The sequence below is a fragment of the Pygocentrus nattereri genome, chromosome 17, assembly GCF_015220715.1.
Source record: "Pygocentrus nattereri isolate fPygNat1 chromosome 17, fPygNat1.pri, whole genome shotgun sequence".
NCBI lineage: Eukaryota > Metazoa > Chordata > Actinopteri > Characiformes > Serrasalmidae > Pygocentrus > Pygocentrus nattereri.
The window spans coordinates 37,879,935-37,903,854 of record NC_051227.1 but is presented as its reverse complement, the minus strand read 5'-3'; the positions used below and the strand labels follow the sequence as shown (position 1 = coordinate 37,903,854).

Here is a 23,920-nt window from a genome sequence, read left to right as displayed (position 1 = left end):
TGTTTTTCTAAAATGTATACTTTATTTGAACAAAGGTACAAAAAAAAACAAAAACAAAACACAACGGTCAGTATTTACAATGCTTGCATGGCTACAGTCGCTCTCTTTGGTCTCACTGGTGGCTTAAATGCAAATAGAAAAGAAACAAGAAATGGATCCTGGCATACAAAGCATCAGCATACAGGCAGAAGAGAGCATCACATTTTTAATGCCTGCAAGAGCAAACCTTCAATAGCAGGTATATTTTTTGGAGAAATTTATTAAATCAACAAGATGACAAAACCAACTGTGCCTAACCTTTAACAATATAAATAGAACACAAAAATAACAAAACTTCAGCAATATTTACAGCTTTAAAGCATTCGTACGGGATTAGTTTCAATTCGGCTGCACGAGAACAGCAAATAATCAGACACAGAGTATTAGGTGATATTTCGTACCGCTACTGTGGTGTGGTTCAAACACATTTACAGTTTTAACTCATATGTATTCACATTAGGTTTTTAAACAAAAGCTCAAGTAAACAGGAAGGTTATATAGTTCACACATCAAATCATTCTGCCGTTCAATTCCGCAAGTTCAGACCAGCAGTGAATTACAAATGTAGCGGCATTCCGGGTGGCTTTAACGTTTGCTGAGCCAGAGAAACCAGCAGTTGCCATTACTGTGATTACAAATGCAGAATTAACCTCAAGCCTGTTTACTGAGTCCACATACTCATCTAAAAGTGGAGTGGGAAGCTGAACCAGTAAAACAGAATCCCACCCCCCCAAAAAAACAACAAAAATCAAACAAACAACAAACATATAAGGACCCGGTATGTATACGGTTCCACATTCAACTTAGGGATGCACAATGGTATCAGAATCACATTTACATCTCTATTTGAGGCAGATATTTGCCTCAAGAAATACTGGCATCAAATAAATGTTTCAATTTGACTGGTATTTAAAACACATACTTGAGAGGCTGCTGTGATCTTACTCATTTTATATTTTTGCATTTGTAACCTCTGTGTCAAATTTTTCTGTAATCCAGATGGATTTATGTTTATGTATCTGTATTGCCAGACATGTACATGGGGCATCTGCAATTGCCATATCTGTGCATAACCTAAATAATAAATTCAGATTCAAGGCTGCCCAAACATCCAACACAAAGCATTAAACATTTACATTAATCCTGATTGCTGTCTTGTTATCTACATGTAATTTCCTTTATTCAGAATTCAGAGTTTAGTTCCATCAGGTAGCCTATAGTTTTAAAGTCCCAGGAAAATGCAGATCCATGCCTCCACATGCACGTATTTTAACTTCAAGAAGTTTTATTTTGCAATCAACGTAATCAATGCTTATCAAGACATAACTGAAACCTAACCAAGTGCTCAACAGACTGCAAACAAACAAAAAAACAACTATTAACTGTAGAAGTTAGTTAGATACTGTGCGTGATCTGATTTACATTAGTAAAGCATAGAAAAGAAGAGGAAAAAACTCAGCAGACAGAGATCTAACACCTCTTCTTCCAAAGTTCAAACAGAGTCACAGTTCAAAGGCTTACATATGAGGTAAACTGGGCTAAACAAATGGAATCTGCTTTTAAAAAACAATCAAAAATATGAACAGCAACATGATTAACATTTAACATACACAGGTTTTCAAACAGGTACATTATACAGGTAATCCTCAGTGCAGAAGATTCACAACTATACAACAAACATGGTTTATAAGGTCTTCCTCTTGGCACGAGGATAGAGACGTACATTATAAACATCGGTTCAGACAATGGTCCATCAGCCAAATGTGATGGCCTACTATCAGCTTTCCGCACATTTGCACTGATTGTAATACAGTTTGCTACAACACTGCCTCCTCTCCTGAAAAACAAAGACATTACTTCAAAAAGGATTCCACAAGAGCAACAAAAGGATTGCACGAAACCAACATGCATTCAGAAAAGCCTTTCTCACCGAGAAATGATGCTTTGGTTTTACACCTCTGCTTTTTGACTCTGATTTTCCTCTAGCTTTTTGCTTTCCTCCAGTGTGCCGTCCTCTTTTTCTCCGGTTTTCCATGTGCCTTGCCTAGTCAGAAGGCACAGGTTAGGTTACCCGATAAACCCCCAATGCTAAATACACACAATACCGCCACACTGATATTATTCTATTTTAGTTCTAAATGAAAGCCAGACAGAGAATAAATGTAATTCTGTGATTTATTCAAGGCTTAACAGTTAGTTATAATGGTACCTGGTTCTCTTCATGTATATCCAGTAAATCAGGCCAATAGCCACAGCCGCCAGGATCACGCCTATGACGACCCCCACTGCCACTCGAGTCTGGTCACTAGAGTCCTCTGCACATGAAACGTGGACGAACATGATAAATTATAAGCTAAAGCAATATAAGTTTATAGGGCCAGGAAAAAACTGCAGAATGAAAGCTGACAGGTGTCAGGTTAGGTTAGGTTATCTATCAACAAGCAAACAACCATGCAGATACTTGTTGGACAAATAACAAAACAATGAATATAACACACTGATGGTTAAAACCGGTTCTGTCAGGATGCTGGGCAGATCAGCGTCCACTCTTACCACATTCCTCATGACCCAGAATGGTATTTTACATTATTTTACATTATTTACTATATATATATGCCTAAAAGTATACAGACAGTGATTCTGATTAGTAAATATAAGGTGCACCCATTGCTGACACAAGTGTTCAACTGTGCACTCACAGCTTGTATAATCTCCACAGAAAAGCGATGTCAATAGAATAGAATGCTGTGGAGCAGCTGCACACGAAGCTAAGGGCCCAATGCCAAGCGTCCATCAGAGGGGTATAAAGCCCCCAGAATTATTCTGTGGAGCAGTGGAACTGTCCCTCTGGAGTGATGGAGCTCCAGTACCTTTGAGATGAGTTGGAGTGGTGCTTGTGATCCAGAATAAATCATCCAACATCAGTATCTGACTTCACTAATGCTCTTGTGGCTGAATGCAATCAAATACTCACAGCAATATTCCTACATCTAGTGCCCCAGAAGAGTACAGACTGTTACTGCAGCAAACTTAGAAGACGAAGATGTTCGATGAGCGGGGTCTACAAACGTTTGGGTATACAGTGTATTTAAGCCCTCCAAACTTTAGTATAGTTAGAACTGGAAGACGACAACTTGTAGAGTACACATTTGTTGCTGTTTCACAGGAAAGTAATCACAAAACCTCTTGAACTCACCTCGTTTGTCCATTGTCACCTCCTCAAATACTGCAATCAGATACAAGATCATACGATTTGTGTGTATTTTTTAAATATTTGAGTTCAAATGCAAATTGTTCATCAATTAGTGAAAGTGAACATGATTGTGGAATACTACTGAAACCCCCTATCAATTCCCCTTGATTAAAAATACCCCGGAGTGAATACAGAGTAAAGCGTGCAAGACTGCTCGACTAGTATATACTCTAAAAGCTAAAGCCCCAATCAGGAATTGCTGAAACGTGCCATGGCCACCCCAAAAGCAGAGAGTACAATAAACTTAGTGAGTGTAAATTTTTAGTTTGAAAGCCTGTCATTAGAGTACCAAAGGCTCGTGTGGCAGTTGCAGCGCTTGCTGAACAGGGCACTACATCTTTTCAAAGCATGCAAAGTGGACAGCATGTGTTCAGAGACAGAGTCCAGCATCCCGACAAACCAAGAAAAAAAAAGAAAAAGAAAGGGGGGAAACTCAAATAACCATGGATGGATCCAATAAGATGTCAAACAGAGGTTGTTGAGAAGACCAATACCACAATGCCCTTTCTGCTGGCGGCTGACTAGAATAAAAACCTATTTTATTGCTGTCAACTCACCTCTCAACACCCTCTCAACAAGGCGAAAGCCCTAAAACGCTTTAATGTCAAAAGTTTGGATAAACGTAACTGAACTTTCCTTTTTTTGTAATGTTACTGACTCTTTGATCTAGAGATTGTTGCTTATAAGCAAATGTATAAACAGTGAAGTTGATGCCTTTGCACAAAATCATTTCCAAAACAAAAATCTTACATTTAAATTTAACATTTAAACAATTCATCTTAGCAGCAAGTGATTTTTACTTGTAAAAACACTATGTAACAGAACAAATGCAAACAAACATTAATGCAGTAAGATTAGAAAAACAGGTTAAAAAAACGATTATCCATAATATTTATAATAGCGTTTTTTTAAATGCACCCAACAAGGTTTCGTTAGGTAAAAACAAGGTTTCACCAGGAAAAGTGCTTCTAATGAAGCTTCTTGACACAAGGAGTATGTAAAGCTGGGTCAAGGCATGCTTTCTGGAGGAATCTAAAACAAAAGATTTAACTAATTTAACATTGTTTGTTTGCTGAATAACTCAAAATGTGTCTTTTTATACCGTTGATGTCTTCACTATTATTCTAAAACAAGGAAAATTAAGAAAAAGTCTTCTATGAGTAGCCTTATGTCCAAACTTTTGACTGTTGTTCTATGTTAATGTAATAAGCTTTTATTCTGGATTTCTATTGGTCCTTTGATCATAGAACATTCACGCTATATAAAGGGCCACTACCATTTACAAATTGTTAAAAAAACAAAAAAAATTTGACTTACACGGTTTTGAGATATCACAGCAATAATTTCGGTTTGCTAACATTCCTCTTATAGTATTTATCCATCCATGACTATTTGAGAGTCGTATTAAGAAAGAACCCAGGAAAGGAGTGCAAGTGCTTTGAGATGTGAAAGGTCCATGAAGCTGCGGAGGAGGACTATACTTACGAGTCGACACGTCAAGGCTCTTTGAGGCCTGACCTAGATCATTATAAACTGTGCAGTTGACTGTGAGATTGACTGTTGGAATGATGGTGATTCTGTGTGTGATCCTCCCTTCCACATATGGAGTCTCGGTAGCCTGCAATTACAATGTACAGCATGCATTAACTCGTTGTTCAGTACTAAGAGTTAACCTTGCAGTTAGGCTAGTCTTATAATACAACACATCATTCTTGCACAGTAATACCAATAACAAACAAATTAACTGTCACTAGTTGATGAACCATATAGAATCACTCAAATACCATCACCAAAAACTCATTTTAGCCCTTGTTTTGCAAAGCTGCGATTTCACTGAGCACCACACGAGGGCAGCATAGTACTAATGTGCTACTTTACTGCCACCCAATCCACACTAACACCACATGTCCACCATCTCCTCCCAACACTGACAAAGAAACTAAAGCCCTTTCTATTTGAAACAGATAAGTATGGTTATATGCTATTATCTGTGCAACAAGACCACTATGCCCAGGCTGTGGCCATTAGTTTAATGCCACAGTATTACAGGAACTCTGTGTCAAAGTCTGCCCATTAAAAAGGATGCCTCAAGCTCAGGCTTTTTGGTAAGAGGCACGCTGGGTTAATTGTCTTCCTCTGCTCTTTTCATAGATACTAGACGAACCAAGATGTGTAAGTAATGTTCGTTATGACCATATCAATAACATAGTAATGTCTCGATAAGAATTGATGATGTTATGATGTCTGAAATAAGCCTTTTTGGGACTACGCTCAAGACATTTGCTCTGAAATATGCTTATTTTGTCTCAAACTAAATGTGCCCCATTATCTTTGAGTATATTTCAGTGTCAGAGAGAAACGCTATAAACCTGAGCAGAGGCATTCGGTAACACTAAAAGTGAATGCTTTCTGAATGCTCCCTGCAACATATCAATCTTATTTAGACTCCCCTGACTTCACTGCAGCCTCTAATAAAAAGGAGGCTTGCAGAATCTTTTATAAGGTCAAAGCCACATATTGATGAAAGTGGCAACAAACAGCAGGGTGTGTGGAGTGTTATCGAGTTCACCCTCACATTAGTGCCATTAATGCTCCACTGCACGGTGGGTTTGGGAGAGCCTTCAGCCTCGCAGCTGAGAACCTTGAAATTGCCGTCATTACTGCGCCGTTTGGTCAGCTTGTTGATCACTGGGGCACCTGCAACAAAGACCCAATATCCACAAGAATGTGAGATCAGAAGCTTTGCATAACCCAAGAGGAACTCCGTATTACAGCTAACGAGGCACAATTAAAAAAACAAAAAACTTAATATCCCTGGGAACAGTAAAATATTTGTATAATATTAAAATTGAGTGTCTTATCAAACATTCAGCAAAGATGCAATGAAAAGAATGAACAAGATATAAATATGATAAGAAATAAGAAATATGATAAAGCAATTCTTATCACTCCAAGCCTGCTATGCCACTGAAACAGAACTAAACACAATAGCTCTTGTGGGGAACAATGAGTGAAATGGGCACTGCATATGCAGAAGGTGTTGCAGACCCACAGCTCGCTACAAGCATTCTATAGCTCTTATGCGGTGATGTCTTAAAGAAGGGTCAGACTCAGTTTACTGCTTGATGTACATTGGGAGAATGCACACAAAGCATGGTGGCATTGCTGATTGGACAGATAACAGACAAACAAAAGCGGCAAATGCACTGAATGCTGGCATGACCGGTTGGGCAAATTAACAGACAGGCTACAGGCAGACAAACTGAGAGATGAGCCAGCTGATTAGCTCAGTTATGCTCACTGGGTTATCTTATGGTCGTTTCTTCGCATTTGCTCGCTTGTTAGCTTTAGCTTGCTAAGTTTCTCTGACTTAGACTGGGGAAGCAGTTTTGTAGATGAGACAAACCACCTCAGCCTTGTGATTGATCAAAGTAATGCTTATACAAGCTGTGCCCAAGATTAGCACCCAGGTTAAACTGTAAAAGGAGACTACGGGTAAAATACATTGAACACTAGATAGATAGACAGATATACTCTATTGATCCCGGAGGAAATTTAGCAGCCAGTAGCAGACACACAACACTATACAGTAACCGTAAACGGGTGTAGACATATAACAAGAATAAATAAACCAAATCCTATCTACAGGCATATATACACAAATAGAAAAAATAAATAAATAAATATACTACCGCCTGTGATATCTATAACCTGAGACGAGAAATGCAGTGCAATAATGACTGTACAAAAATGTACAGGTGACGGCGTATAATGACCACAGAATGAATAAATAAATATGTGCATATATTGTACCAAATAATTAAGTTATTCACAGGGCATACACAACCTTAACCCCTTACATAACGTTTAAATAACATTTTTATTTCAATGTGACACAGACTAGCATAATACGATTGAAATGTTAATATTAGAATCATAGCAAGGCTCCCTTACCTTGAACTATCAGCTCAAATGAGGCTTTTCTGACGATTCCCGCCATAGAAACCACACACTCGTACACTCCAGAATCTGAGTACTTCAGTTTGTCAAACTTTGGTGGAGCATTCAGTTTGGCATTGTTCTAAAGCAGAGTTTCAGTCGTGAGGAACTGCAAAGCCTCAAAATTGAGCACAATTTTCTAATACTGCAAATTCTGGAAATCTACCGTTCATTTTACCTTTGACCAGGAGACTTGTGGAACTCCAGCCGCATTGACCGTTGATGTTGCCTCAAAGCTCTCATCTAAATGTTTAACAATCTTTCCTCTCGTCATGTTGATGTCCAGATCTACAGCAAAAGAGAAAAAAAACCTTTCATTAAATACTACTAGCTACATCCACATTCAACATCTTGTCCATTTATAATAATTCTCTGATTCCTTCAGTCAAGAAAATGATGACAAAATAATGACTTACACATAACTGTGATATTCGCAGAGTTTGCAATTGTATCATTGTCCACCAGGGAGCACTTGTATTCTCCAGTACTGGCCCGCGTGACACTGGTCAGCGTGTACATGTCTGAATTCTCTATTTTCACCTTCTTCCCCTGCAAACACATAGGAAAGTTTAGCAGGTCTCATCAGGGTCAGCAGAGAGCTCACCTTGCCTCTGGTAGCAGAAAAGCACTATATGATACTGAAGGAGTGACCTGAAACCTCAGTATGAAGAGCCAGAAGTGTTTTCAGGCAGATTTACCTTGATGTGGAAGCTGTAGCTGGAGGGAGGTGGATTCCCATCAGCTTTACATTTCAAGGTCACATTGTCTCCCTCCTTGATCGGGTCTGCAGAAATGACCTGAAGGCTGACCTTCTCAGTGGGGTCTGTGGACAGGAGAGGTGTGAAACTAGGGGGATGGGGGGGGTAACTCAAAATGGAAGGCCACAGAAAGCACAAGGCTGAACAGATAAGGGTACTTTAGAGATCCTCATGTGAGAGGCTCTTAACCTCAAGAGAGAAGATTTTTCGGTGTGCTCCAGGGGTGAGGAGAGCTTTTGAGAGTAGCAATGGGGCCAATTCCCTCATAATCACGCCCTGAGGCTCCCGACAATGCCCCATTCAACCTTCAGTAGCCCCGCTCCACATATGTTTGAATGCATTTCAGCCAGCCAGTAAATTCTGAAGAGTTATCTGCATAAAAACCTCAAGTGGAAAATTACCCACTCTGAATTACCCAAAACATTGTACTTAATTGGCGCAATCAGTTTATTCACACTGATGCTACATATGTACATTTCTAAGTAAGTGTACATTATTACTACTATCAAAAAGACATGTCAAACAGGTTCAGTCCAGGAGAAAGACTTACAGTTAATGACAAAGGTCACAGGAGCAGACACTAGGTCTGAAGCCAGGCTCTTATGCTGGACAGCACAGGCAAACTTGGCATTCAGGTCTTCTTTCACAGCAGCATACTCAAGTTTGGAAAAGGTAGACAAGAGGCCGGTTGTTTTGTCTGTCTGCACATCTGTGGTAAGCTTGATCACTGAAATCACAGTATATTTATATATTCACATGATAATAGAACTAACTATTTTGTATTTGTTAATTCATTTTTAAAAATTACATTGCAAATACTGTAAATGTAAATAACAGGAGTTTGTTAAATTGGCTATTGTATATTTCTCAGGATCCAGCTGTCATTTCAACTTCAAGCTGCAAAGCTTCATACCTTTCTCATCAGCTACAAGTGGAATGTTGTTCTTGAGCCATATAATGTTAGCTGCAGGGTTGGCATCCTTAGTTGAACACTCTCCCAGCTGTAAAAATACAAGCAGAAGTGCTTCAAACACAATCCACAATGGTGTGTCAGAAAACTATAGTAGCAATACTGCTTCAGAAAGCACATTTAAAAAAAAACAAAAACGTTGCTTTAACTTTTTAAATTCTTAAATTAAAAAAAAAAAAAAAAAAAAACACAAAGTCTTTCGAAAAATTGCGATTCCTTTGTATCGATCCCTAATCTAGGACAACTACATCCTACAAGACTATGTCTTTAAACACCACAGTGGTCATCAGGTCAATAACCCACAGAAGTGCTTTAATCAGCACCTGTGACCTCTCAAGTACAGGTTAATACAAAACATGGACCTAACATAATCATGGCCATTCTAAAGAAAGACTGCCCTTCTAAACCATTAAGTTGTCAATAAAATAGCACCCATGTATCTCACAATAGAAGGGTGGCTTCATAATTACTGAGCCTGTGTGTTTGTAGCCATGTTGAATGACAGTGCTTCACGGCACTACCCTTCACACAAGAGTAAAGAAAAGAGCATTCAGTTCAAAGGATGATTCAAAGTCAAGAATCAAAGGAAAGGAGTTGCAGGTTCACCATTTTAGATGAATTTTAAGGGGAGTGATCCTTTCAACACTGCTGTCCTGTTAAGACTCTGCCACCTTTATTTCAAACTGAAATGTTCCTGTTCCTCTTTTTTTGGAAAAAAGCCACTATAATTCTAACTAAGTCTTCTCTGTAAATAGAAACGTTTGATATTTATCAAAGTATATCCGTACAAACACCCAATAAGCCATGCAGGTGAACAGAGAAAAACTCATTGCGAGTTCCTCACCACATTGGTGCAGTTCCTTGAAATATTATCAACAAAAATAACACATACTGTTGTTAGTTTTCCCATTTCCATTTTTGTGGCTTGATTGGTGATCGTAGGAGCAGAGGGTGCCTCTATAGGAAAAGAACAAAATGTTGGGATGCAGTTATATAAATTAACATAAATATACATTTACTTCAGCGATGCTGAGATTTTCGTTGGGAGTGACCAGGCTGGACAAGATTAGAAATGAGCAGATCAGAGGGACAGTGAAGGTGGAGCATTTGGTTTGTAGATAAAGCCAGAGAGGCCAGGTTGAGATGGTTTGGACTTGTGTTGAGGAGGAATAGTGGATATATTGGGCAAAGAATGTTGGAGATGGAGCTGCTAGGTAGAAGGAGAAGAGGTAGAAGGTTTATGGATGTAGTTAAGGTGGACATAGAGATGGCTGGAATGAAAGTAGAGGAGGCAATGGATAGGGCAAGATGGAGGCAGATGATCCACTGTGGCAACCGCTAAAGGGAGCAGCCGAAAGAAGAAGAAGGTACATTTACTTCAGCATGTGGCTTACTGTTCGGTGTTAAAACAGCACACTTACTTTCAATTTTCACTTGAACAGGGTACTCGAAGATGTCTGTGCCTATGACCACCATACAAGTGAAAATCTTCTGATCAGACAGTTTTGCCTGGGCAATGCGCAGACTGAGGTCCTTTGTCAGGTTTACTCTGCCAAGGTAATCCACATCTGAGGAGGCTATGGCATTCTGACCCCCTGATTTCACCAGCAAGTCACCAGTGCTGCTGTCTGCTTTGGTCTGTGGAAAAAAATTCAACTTTTAATTTGCATGTGCTTTTGATCTAGAATATATTCATAAGAACATCACTTTTACACTGTATAGTTGGAGGAAGCCACAGCTAAATACACAATAACTGACTCCTTTTTTTTTCTTTTGGCTTCATTAAGAAGGCCGACTATTAATTGGCATTAAACTTACATATTTCCATTTGGTTATGAAGATGTCCTCTGCCTTGGCATTCCCTTTGTTGCAAGGCACCTCAACAGTCTCCCCGTACTTGCCAACTATGGTTTGAAGTCCACTCACTGGAGTAAGTAAATAACAAAGACTAGTTAGGAACGCTGAAAAATGAGAATCTCAGAGATTTCCAGATGAGGGACACTGAATGGAGCTAATGTGGCACAGAAGCAACTACATTTTCAATATATAAGTGATTTATTGAAGTGTGACATCTAATAGATGAAGCGTTTATTCACAAGTAGATAGCACAAGGGTTGAATGTGTCCCATAAAATTTGAATGCAATTTGGATCATGGTAAATGACCACACCTGGTTGTCAGGCAAAGCAGCAAAAAGTTTGCATATTCAAAGAAAGCTGAATGCAATTATGGCTTTCAAAAGGTTTCAGACGAAATTTTTTTCTACATAAACAACATGACACTGCTGTGGCTAAATGCAACAACTCTTATTGTGTTGTAAACATAGTTACATCATTTAAATGATCAAATGTCTCAAGTTTGACATAGAGCCAAGCTGAATAATAAGCAGAAACAGGACAGGTACTGAAAACAACCTGTCTTCCCCACAGAGAGAGATCTACACAATCACAGGGGAAATCAGCCCTACTTCTTTGTCTTCCTTCCTCAATACCACTTTCTTCCAGATGAACATATAAGCCCTATGTTATTAACCGCTGAAAGTGGCTGCTGTAGAGTGAAATGTCCACAAAGATAAAACAGCAAATAATGTTCAGAGACCACGGAGCGTATGAGGACAACAGAAGCCATAGACGGCGTCGAGGACAGTCAAGCCACTTCAGTGGCGGAAATGAAAAGGCAAAACCTTCAGAGATTTAGGAAGTAAAGGTCAGTGAATGTCTTAAAATTCCAAGTTATGACAGCAGATGCACTACAAAACTTACGCCGAGTCATGAGTTTCTTTAAAAATGGTATTTAGTTCTTTCAGTACACATTATAACATATAAATGTAGTTTCAGCTAACGGCATTTTAAATATTTATTAGGTTTATATGGTATGCATCTCTTAAGCTTAATCATATGAAACATGAATACTTAAAATGTGCTTTTATGTATTTTTATGCATTGCTCACATTTCCTGAAACATTCAGGCGTGCGTAGGAGATTCAGCACAACCAGGTCAACAGGTATGTCACACGACATACATCGCTACCTGTTGGAAACTGCTGATGAATGACTACTGCACATATACACAACCATATACTTGTATGTCACACACACAGGACATAAAAATGATAATTAAAAAAAATGAATGGCACATACTTTGGGCAGTGTATACCAACACACAGTTTAATAAACGCAAATTAGTTCTAAGTTTCCAAATATAATCATTTCACAATTGCCAAAATGACCTGTTTACATGTCTTGAGGAAGCACACAGATGTAACCAAACTCTATAGAGCTTGTAGGTCTGGATCCTTCTTTCACTGATTGGGGATTCTTCAATTCTGAAATCTATCCAAAAATAGGCAAACTCCCCCTCTCTACCCTTCAGCAGTCTAAAAGACCTATGTGCAATGACTGTCTTTATGTGTTGTGTGGAAATTCCTGACTGTGGTTTTAATTCACCACTTTTTCTTTTTTTTTTTTACGTTTTTATCTCTACCCCTTAACTCTTGCCCACCTCTATTAGCGCATGGTGAAACTGGATCGTGAAACCAGCTAATACTATTTGTAGCCTTTGCAAAGTGCATTTTTATCCAAAAGCGCAAAACATGCCTGAACATCTGTTGCCAAATTCAAGAAGGATATATTGTCCTGTTAACACATGGGATCACCTGTAATTCCCGCCTGCTGAACACACCTGCCTTGTACAGACTTGTTTCTATACAACAAAAGCAGCTTATAATCGTCTTTGATTTTCTCTTGTATGCTTTACCAGCTAAGAGTAACTTCATTAGCAAAAGCTTATTTCTAATACCATAAAAATACTCATTTCAACAGTTTTATAAAGGATCAATAAATCAAAAGTAGTTCAATTTAGCACACACTGCATACAATGTCGACTTCAAAGATAGTCACGTTTATCACTTCTGAAGCTTAAATGAGGTAAAAGTATGATGAATCACATAAAAGTACACCTGACGCGATTATCTTGTCTGAGCGACTTAAAGTAATAGATGCGATAAACTGAATAACTAAGAAGCTGATCCAACTTTTCCTTTTTTCCACTGTGTTCAAAGTGGCCATGGTTTGTTTGGATTGGTGTAGTGACGATAAAATGGGCAGAAGAGAACCTGTCGGAGCAGAATTGCTAGGCAACTGCTGTCTATTACCTACATGCGTTTATAATAGTCTTTCTGTTCCCTGGATGCCACAGGCAGTGATGCCCTAAAAGACCTGCTCTCCATCTAATCCCACTCAACAAACAAAACCCTCAATAACACCTACATTAGAGGAAAGAATGAACTCCAGATGACACACAGACAGGGCAGACAGGGTTTGTATTGAAATAATATTCCTTAATAAAGTTTGTTATAAAAAGCAAAAAGACGAGAAAGGGAACGTTTCGTCAAGGCTGACAACTGTGCACCAAATGAAGCAAACAAACGACTGTGATGCCGCCCTCCCTTCGTGCTTCGTTTGGAAAAATCACAACCAACATTCACACAGTGCTTTATGCAGGGTTCTCAACTCTCAACATATCGCTGCTGTCGGAAGAAAACCTCGCATCTCCATTTTTGACGTTTTTCAGTTTTTAATATAATTTGAAAATGCCTGTTGGTCTTTACATTGTGCGTAAACTTCATGATGAATGGACTAAAAGAAATGGCCCAACATCGCTTGGAAAGATGTCCGTTTCCATGGACTTCCATTAAAAGTAAAGTAGGTTTTTACTTCTACTGTAAAGTTACTATTTTGGAGATACAAGGTTTTCTTCCGACAACTGCGATATGCAAAATAAAATATCAAAGCCCTTAAAACTAGTGCCGTGATGTGAATGACACAATAAATCACCTCATTCTTTCACAACACGTAGTAAGCAATATTTCATTAGGTAGGGACATTACAGGCCATTTTAATATCTCACGCTGGATTTCGCTGCTTCAGTGATTCATTGCAACAATGGATGATCTCACAAAGCTGACGTTTCCAATTTTGACTAATTAAATATTTAAAGAAACAATTAGTTATTTGGATATTGATTAATAAATACATTAAATAATAATTTTTCAATAATGGAAACTGTTAGGCTATAATAAACTGCCTTCCACAGGAAGGAACTGCTTTTAGAAAAAGGCCGGATGTTCACTAACCATTAACCAGAGGGAGCACGAGACAGAACGATAACGCTGCATGTATGTGTCTGTCTCAAATAAAGAGAGGTCAGATTCATTACAAGGTGCCACCATTTTCAACAGCAGACAGACAGCCCAGAAATTGATTTTGAGCCCACATTACTTCCCTAAATGTCCTCCTCTATTCAATCCAGCAAGCACGTGCCATTAACGCTCCTTAAAAATGCCATAAATTAAGCCGGCGAACATCCATGACGGGCTAGTGCTTCAAAAACAAAAGTCAGTGGGCAGGTTCAGGGATAAGTGCACTCCAGAATCACATCCATTAAGTTCTAAATTATGGATTTGATGGGAGGGGCCCCAAGGGGCCTTTAAGGGTGTCTGCAAATGACTGGCCCATCATAGCAAACCCCAAGCCTGACCCCAAAGATCCAGCAACAACTCCTATAAATGAGCAGCCATTAAAGCAAATACAGCGAACCATTAACAAAATATAGCCGAGAAGCTTCTGCCAGTGTCCATTATCCTATAATGCAATTTACAAGCTTCAGGTTATAACAGTGTCTACATTCTGTTGCCCAGAGGAAATGTTCTGATTACTTCATTCTGCCAGTTATACACTGTAATAGGCGGCTTTATAGCTTTACTCACAATATGATCTCTGATCAAACACAGTGAGTTATAATTACATCAGCATTTCATTTAGATTGTAGCTATTTCTTACCCATTGTGTAATAATTTTCAACAGCATAATCGTTTGTGATAGGGATCCACTGATATGGGACTTTCAGGTAGATGCCGAAATCTGATGCTAATAAACATTTATAATAGAATTTGAACTAAATCTACCTTGATTTGCACTACAGAGAAACCCAAAACTGTATTTCCAGAGGATTAAAAATGCAGTAAAATGAGGCAGGAGGCAAAAGGAGGCAGGAGGCAACGGCCCAAGACAAAATTGGAGGCAGTCACTTTTTGAATATAACTAATTGGAATCTTGATGATCCAAGAGCTCCACATCATCTAGATGTGTTAAGAAGGGTGCCCATGCTTTGTAGTAATTACCTATAGATCCTTTAAGGGTGTGGCTCATTTTTTCTAGTTTCATGAAATACAGCGCGTCTTTTATCCAGTGTGTGTGAGAGGGAGGATATGCTTTTTTCCAATGGGTCAGAATGAGCCGCCTTGCTAAAAGAGTCAGAAAAGCTACCAAATTGGATTTGCGTTTAGATAATGTGAGAGTCACTGCCAATGACTTTTAAGGCAATTATCTGTCAGAACCGATGTGATTCTGAAATGATCAAATGGACCCTTTTTAATTAGGATTAGGATTCGTATACCTCCTCAGAAAAAAAATCTGCTTGCTGTGTCAACCATTTAAGCCACAGCTATTGACAATTTAGCAACTTAACCAAATATTCCAAACATCAAAGTTCTCGTGTTGCCAACAGGGGCCTATCCTCAACAACCTCTGCATCAGGCAGCAAGGTGTTTTTTTGCAAAGATCATGGCTGCTTCTTTATCTCTACCATGGATGCCTGCAGGCTGAGCAAATTTGAATTCCAGAGACTTTGTGTTCATAATATCAGCGCAGGAAACAAGGAGCGGGCAGCTGCCGATCAGCACTGGTGCCAAAACATGAAGGTCAGCTAACTTGTATGGTGAGTTCAATAAGCCTTTGCTCTGGGATCAGCCTTGTAAACCTTTTCATGAGAAAGCTGCAAAGGGCAGCAGCGTGAAAAAATAAACCGCCATTAGCTGCACAAACAAAAGCTGTGCAAATATCGATCTCCAAGAGATCTCCAGCGGTTGGGACAAACAACACGTATGAAAGTCTTATGCAAGATCACGATGAAACAGCCACATTCATTATATTGCGTTTTATTTGCCATTAATTTATTAACATTAAACTTTTCATACCTCATTCAGTTCTTGACTATTCCTTCACTATTACAGTATGTTGGACAAACAACCAAGCATGCTTCTGTTTTTATGTTGTGCTACTGAAATTTGAGAGGATCCTGTTTACATTTCTGCGTGGTTTAAGGCCTGTCCACAGCCAGAGCTGTTAGAGGGGTCACGCAGGTCTTAAGTTGCACCATGATCTGGCCTGCCTGACGGATTCTGCCTGCAGAGCAGCATGTAAAACCAGCTAGAATGTTAATGCACTGCAGCTCACATAGTTCTTAGGCTGTCAGTTCTCAAGTGTTCACTTAAAAAAAAAACCTTTCAAAGAGCAATTTTAAGGCTCTGTTTGAAAGTTCAACGAGTTTACTTCTTTCACTTCCAGACAAGTGTCAGCAGACACAAATCTACCGGTGTCAACACAAACACCACAATGACCTAGTTTACGATATCATAAATGAATAACTTTTTACAGCCGACCCTTTGCACTATTTATGCAACCAGGGAATATCCGTTTCATTCTCTTGTGCTCTTTGGTCCACAGACGTTAACGGACAAGAGAGATGACGGGAAAAGGCGGGGAGTAACTTGGAAACGCTCTGTCAGGTACGAGGGGCCATACACCTGGAACAGGTGTGCTTGCTGCAAACCACAGAGACAACCTGTGCTGGCTTGCATGCTCAAAGCAAAGACACATCAAAGTTGCTCCAAATGAAAGCTTGACCCACCTGCCCCCTATTCCCCCCCTTCCTGGCCAACCTCAAAGAATCAATGTCTCAGATTTAGGGGTTCCAAAGCGCTACAGTAGATCAGTGTTGATCCTCCACTGAAACCACGACACTGGAATCACCGCAGACAGCAGATCCAGGCGGCAGGAACACACACACAGAGTTGTTCAATTAACAGAGCACAGGACTACAAAGAGCCAGGTGGCAGGGTGTCCAGTGTGGGTGATTAAGCCATGCGAAGCCAAAAGTTCTTACTGTTGTTTTTCTTTGCTCAAATGTAATTTCAAAATTGCTAGTTTAATAAATAGCAAAATATACAATTAATTGCACTTACATTTGATTAACAGGTTCAAGTCTGCACTTCTGACTGTTGAACTGATCTGTTTTAAGATATAAACAAGCTTGGCAAAAATGTAAAGGATGGCTTTTCTTTTAGTAAAAACAAATTCATTCGATATATTTTCTATTCAAAATATTTTCTTTTAACAAATGTTAATTGATTGAATGCTCAGAAGTCACACTTCTGACACAACTTCTATTCTTCTTTCAATGAAGTGTGAGGAGAAATAATCAATACTGAATTGCACTATGTTTTTGTTACAGCTGCAATAACATTCACATCTATGGGTTACCAGAGCATCGCCTTCTAGAGGACAGACAACTACGACACCTGTCCTTTGCGATTACTGCCAGTGCTGTGATCTGAGCTTAAGCGCCAGAAGAGTGACAGATGAACATTTGCTTGTTAAACTGAAACAAGTTTTTTTTTCCCTTCAACCCAGATGAATGGGAATTAGCTGGGCCAGTTAAAAAGCAGTGACACCTAAACAAGTTCAGGGAGAATTCCAGTCACTTAATTGACTCGAGTCTCTCATTTGTTGCCCTTATTTCTTTCAATCTGAGAACACTAGATGAAAAGGTTTTTTTCCTGAATTTGTTCAGGTACTCACACTCATGAAAGAGCAACACCAGGCTGATTTGATTACACCGGGCAGATGGAAAACTTCCAATGGGACCAGAGTGCACATATATGTAAGAAAATCAGGGGTTGAGGAAAGATTCTGCTATGTTGGTCAAAGCACAAAAGCTCCATTCGCACATTAGTCAGAAAAAGATAAACTGAAAAAGGTGAACTGCACAACATCGCAGCTCTGGTCTACGACACATAACCACAAAGGAAGTGCCCCCCTTACTCCGAATAGATAATGAACTAAGCTGTATCAGATGCATGTATGGTACATGAGCTAGCGTCAGCCTCCTCCGAAGACTGTTATTTCCAGCCTTGTAATAGGCTCTTAAAACGAAAGCAAGGTCACTCTAATGCATTTAAATTACACAGATAAAAAGAACTTCTGTATGTTTGTATAAATCCTGCTTCTATATCACAGCAGGCTATTCGGTGATTGCTGCTATGAAACAAAGGCTCTGTAGCTGAGGTGAAGTACATATAGCCCTATGCAGCACTATTGTATTCAGTGAAAAACTGCAGTGCATGACTCAAGGCAAACTAGTCACGAATAGACCTCCAGCTATGGCTAAAAACTACTTGTCTACCCAGTTAAGAACCGGTTCACAAAGTCAACTCAGAACAATGATGCTAGAAATAAATTAATTAATACAGATTTACATTTATGGCATTTGGCTGACGCTCTTATCCAGAGCGAATTACAATTTGATCAGATGACTTGTACATCAAGTTTGCAAAAACACTAGTCACATTTTCATACAACTAACATCGACACTCATGTTGGATAGACAAACTAATGTCAGATTTGCATCTGTGACATGATAGATTACTTAAGACTACATTAGGGGGCAGTCAATCTCAGCATTTAACAGAGTAGTTGGTTTCATATCCTAAAATCTTAAAACACCCTTTCAAAAAGACACATGCAGTGCAGTTTCTTTTTCCTTCAGCTGGCAGATGTTAAGCTATTGTAAGAACCCAACAAAATAAAGCCATTGCTACCAGCACGGAATACAAAAGGCTTCTGCAAAGCTCTCTCATTCACAATGAACCGAAGGTGGTCTCACTGAGCAGGTGCTTAGAGAATGAAGCCAAATTACTGTACAACCCCAATTCCAATGAAGTTGGGACGTTGTGTAAAACATAAATAAAAACAGAATACGATGATCTGCAAATCCTTTTCAACTGAATACACTACAAAGACAAGATATTTAATGTTCAAACGGATAAAATTTATTGTTTTTTTGCAAATATTCACTCATTTTGAATTTCATACCTGCAACACGTTCCAAAGAAGTTGGGACAGGGGCAACAAAAGACTGGGAAAGTTGAGGAATGCTCAAAAAAACACCTGTTTGGAACATTCCACAGGTGAACAGGTTAATTGGAAACAGGTGAGTGTCCTGACTGGGTATAAAGGGAGCATCACTGAAAGTCTCAGTCGTTCACAAGCAAGGACGGGCGAGGTTCACCACTTTGTGAACAACATTGTTGAGAACAATGTTTCTTAACGTGCAACTGCAAGGAATTTAGGGATTTCATCATGTACAGTCCATAATATCATCAGAAGATTCAGAGAATCTGGAGAAATCTCTGCAAGTAAGCGGCAAGGCAGAAAACCAACATTGAATGCCGTGACCTTCGACCCCTCAGGCGGCACTGGATTTAAAACCCACATCATTCTGTAACGGATATTTCCACATGATCTCAGGAACACTTCGGAAAACCACTGTCAGTGAACTCAGTTCGTCGCTCCATCTACAAGTGCAAGTTAAAACTCTGCCATGCAAAGCGAAGCCACATATCAACACCACCCAGAAACGCCGCCGGCTTCTCTGGGCCGAGCTCATCTGAGATGGACTGACGCAGAGTGGAAAAGTGTCCTGTGGTCTGACGTGTCCACATTTCAAACTGTTTTTGGAAGTCATGGACGTCGTGTCCTCTGGGCCAAAGAAGAAAAGCACTGTCCGGATTGTTTTCAGCGCACAGTTCAAAAGCCAGCATCTCTGATGGTGTGGGGGTGTGTTAGTGCCCATGGCAGGGGTAACCTGCACATCTGTGAAGGCACCATTAATGCTGAAAGGTCCATACAGGTTTTAGAGCAACATCTGCTGCCATCCAAGCAGTGTCTTTTTCAGGGACGTCCTGCTTATTTCAGCAAGACGATGCCGAGCCACATTCTGCACGCGTTACAACAGCGAGGCTTCGTAGTAAAAGAGTGCGGGTACTAGACTGGCCTGCCTGCAAAAATGTGCGGCGCATTATGAAGCACAAAATACTACAATGGAGACCCCGGACTGCTGAACAACTCATCAAGCAAGAATGGGAAAGAATTCCACCTACAAAGCTTCAACAATCAGTGTCCTCAGTTCCCAAACGCTTATTGAGTGTTGTTACAAGGAAAGGTGATGTAACACAGTGGTAAACACGCCCGTCCCAACTTCTTTGGTACGTGTTGCAGCCATCAAATTCAAAATGAGTGAATATTTGCAAAAACCAATAAAGTTTATCCATTTGAACATTAAATATCTTGTCTTTGTAGTGTATTCAATTGAATATAGGTTGAAAAGGATTTGCAAATAATCATATTCTGTTTTTAACATCCCAATTTAATTGGAATTGGGGTTGTAAACTGAAATGTTCAAATCTGCATAATTGTCCCAGCCACGTCCACTTCTCACAGACAGAAGAGAACCGTACCTCAGAATATCTCTTTCAGAATGAATGCAGTGTGCAGCTGTAAGAGCCGAAGGCATTCATATGAGACCCAAGGTCTTTTTTTCAGAGACATGAGCAGCGGTGTGAAATAAAAAATGCAGAGCAGATAACGCCTTCCCAGTAGGGGTGTATACAGTTGCGTTTAATTACGACAGGAGAAGACTCCCTCGGAGATGTCACAATCATACATGCATCAGTAAAGAAAAACCCGCCCAACAATGCAGACTGCAGGGGTCTGCGGAAGTTTTTGGGGTTACTGCATAACAAAAGGGGAGCAAAAACCTGCCTCATTGTCTGGCTTTGGGGTGGGACGCGAGGAGCGGTGAAAGTTTGAGCAACCCGAAGGCACCTTCATGCATTTCAATAGAAGGCATTCCTGCATGACAAGAGTGCTGCTGCTAAGAACACATCCCTGTTTCTCTCACCCTGTCGTAAAGCAACATGTCCCCTCCCCTTCTAATGAAAGACAATTGTTCTCTTGTTTTGCCTGATAACACATGTGAAGTGCTTCTTTATGGATAGCGGTGATGCTGGAAAGAACACAGAGATATTGCAGGTGGGGGAGGGGGGCACTGGGGTGGTGTACTCTGAAGACTTGAGGAGAGGGAACTGTACTATCATATCAGTGTTTGGAGCCACTAAGGGAAACACAATGATATGTATTTATATTTTTTTCTGAATCTTACCCTTTTATCCCTTGTGGGGCAAATATTCAAAACTGATGAAGTTTTGAGTTTAAAAAATGTACCACAGTTGCAGTTCAGAAAGTACTGCTTACTTGCCATGGGGCAAAACAAAAACACTGATTTAAAAATCACTTTGAAAGTCTCACAGGCATTTTCCAGTTCTGCACAAGAGCGAAACTGCTACACACCGTAAGAAAAGGGCTCTCGCCAATAAAATAGCTTAAATATAAACAAGATTAAAATGCAGGGTTTTATTTTTTTGTTTTTCATTTTGCACACATAGGCCAAAATCACTTGAGGAAGATGGACCGAAATGCGCAAAAAGACGTGATGAACTTTAGAAGCATTTTAATTAAAGTTACGGAATAAAGGAAATCTGCAGCTGCGAGCTATAAAGTTGGATCCTGCACATTCGCAGTGGAAAATGACAGACTGCTGAATGCAGCTCTACAAAGAGATTATGAAACAGAACGCTGAACTGCTTTGCCAGGAAGATGTGAGAGTTAAAAACTCAGTAAAGCTGACAGTGTAATCTGGGGACAATCATGTGGCAACTTTAAAGTGATCTGTTGACAAACGAATTTGGGTCTGTGTCGCTGGCGGTGAAATTCAGCTGCGCGTTGTTGAAAAGGCCTGATGTCTACATGGTGACAATAAACACGCCAAAGGACGTGCAAACGGAGCACCTTTCTCAACAGGCTTCAAATTAAGCACATCCGACCAGCTGAACGAGTACTACCAGGCGCGTGTCATGAGGGGTCGGGGGGGAGGGGACTTAAGGTGACGCTGCACTAAGAACAAAAAACAGATGTTTCGCTCAGGACTATTTGCTGTGGCCCCCCTTTTTTGACCTCTGAATCCTATCTGGTCTGGCAGGAGTCACAAGTTTTAGCAGATATGTTAGTAAGAGACCAACAAATATTCAGAAAATATCTTCGCTGCCCATTTAACATCGCGAACCTAATTATTTAACAAGACACGCAATCGTGTAATTTTGGTAGAATTTAAAAACCTTTTACCTCTAATACTGAATCATGCTTATCAGATAAGTTCAAACCTCTGAACCCGAAGACTCCAGCTGTAGGAGCTGCAGACTACAGGGCTGAGACGAAGCCACAGAAAGGACAAAAAAAGTCACTTGGAATGCGTTATAGCTGCAGGACAGCCTGTCAATCATTCAGCACAAGACACCCTCCTGAAACAGACCAGGGCTGCATGATATGGACACTACTGGATACTATTACTGCTATTATACTGCTACATATGATTGCAAAATGCCTTAATAATATTAGATAGATAGATAGATAGATACTTTATTGATCCTGAAGGACAGCCAGTAACCATCACACAACACAGTACAGTTATAATAAGAGTGATACAATATAAAAAGAACAATATTTATAAAACTATCTACAGGTATATATACAACTAGAAATATACAAAGCTGCAAAAATATATATTAGAAATGCCTACACTACTTTTACCAACATAATTTACCTTTTTAAATTACATGGACACCTTGTTTCATCCAAACACCCACAGAAAAACTCTTCTGGAACTGTAATTAGTGAGGATGCTCACATCCCACATGAAAAACCACAGTGATTTATCAGAGGGCTTATTTGCATATCGTACCGTCTGCGGTATCAGCATCGCAGAAAGCAACGTCATGATAAAGGTTAACAAACGATATTCTCTGGACAGCCCTGAGAAAGACACGTTCTTATAAAAATAACTGACTGAAACAGCAGTGAGCTGCAAGGCACCTATCCAGCCCTGGCCAAATGGTCCTTCATGACTCTCCCTGAAGCCATATGGCTGTCCTGCGTGCAGCTGTGGGCTCTTGATACCCTTTCTGATACGTACTAGATAATGTGTAATTAATATGTAACACTGATGGTGAATAAATGGACCTTTAGGCTATGAAGGCTAGGTTATATTCACATTCAAAAAACCGAGGGAGGGAAACCAACGCCTCAGTTGCCCCCCACCCCCCTCCACACACACACACACACACACACACACACACACACACTTTTTCCTCTCTTCACTCACACATACACAGTTCTACAAAGAGTTATCGTGAAAAGACTGATAGAGAAATACAGCCACGTCCTCTTTAGCAAATACAAACGCAAACTTTCCTTCAGCGTTTAGAGAAGCTACATGTCCACATTCCACACTCGACAAACTGCAGACGGTTTCCCTTCATCTTATCTGCTCGCCGTTCACAGGAACCTCTTTAGATAACATTAGAACCCATCGAGGCTTCCTGATGAGAATCTTTTGACCATTTCATTCACACGAAACCCAGCTCAGACTGGTTTGTGACATATTCACTCACTCGGGCGGCACTCGAGTCTATCAACACACATTAAACTGGCGGTCAGTCACCACAGCGGACCGCCAGCCCCCCGCTTCACTGTTACTGTCCAGCCTGCTGTGGGTGGGCTGACTGAAAACGCCAACGGTTACAGCCGCTGCTATCGGGAGGGCAGACGAAGCGCCAGGCTGTTCAGAAACGTAAAGTACACCGAGCTCACCTCGCTCCAGCAGCGACACGACGAGCAGGGCGCTCACAGAAAACACCGTCAAGCGCATCCTCGGACAGTTTACGATAAAAGCAGCTCAGTCTGAAACAGCTCCTGAGAAATCCTCGTTCCCTGAAGTTTCGGTTACGGCACTAACGGTCGCCGCGTGCGTCAGCGAATTCAAACTTCAGGAGCCGTTGAGCACGTGCGCGTGATCTCCGCTGAAGTGATGAGCGTGCTTGGCGCCCGAG

At 40.2% G+C, this 23,920-nt stretch overlaps 1 protein-coding gene across 2 annotated transcripts; it reads right to left on the bottom strand.

Annotated features, from left to right (window-relative positions):
• On the bottom strand, window positions 1-23,918 carry alcamb (activated leukocyte cell adhesion molecule b). 2 transcript variants are annotated; one of them, XM_017711038.2, is made up of 16 exons: window positions 23,682-23,917; window positions 10,838-10,944; window positions 10,441-10,657; window positions 9,912-9,976; window positions 8,963-9,050; window positions 8,600-8,776; window positions 7,990-8,114; window positions 7,708-7,840; window positions 7,470-7,579; window positions 7,247-7,373; window positions 5,868-5,989; window positions 4,778-4,910; window positions 3,236-3,265; window positions 2,249-2,354; window positions 1,970-2,083; window positions 1-1,876 (listed from the first exon to the last, which is right to left on the bottom strand). In XM_017711038.2, the coding sequence occupies exons 1-15, from the start codon at window positions 23,737-23,739 to the stop codon at window positions 1,990-1,992; spliced, it is 1,692 nt and encodes a 563-aa protein (XP_017566527.1). In that variant the 5' UTR covers window positions 23,740-23,917; the 3' UTR covers window positions 1-1,876; window positions 1,970-1,989. The 2 variants fall into 2 exon arrangements, with proteins under 2 accessions (XP_017566527.1, XP_017566528.1); XM_017711039.2 differs by lacking the exon at window positions 3,236-3,265 and having other exon boundaries at window positions 23,682-23,918.
• Between the last annotated feature and the right edge of the window lie 2 nt (window positions 23,919-23,920).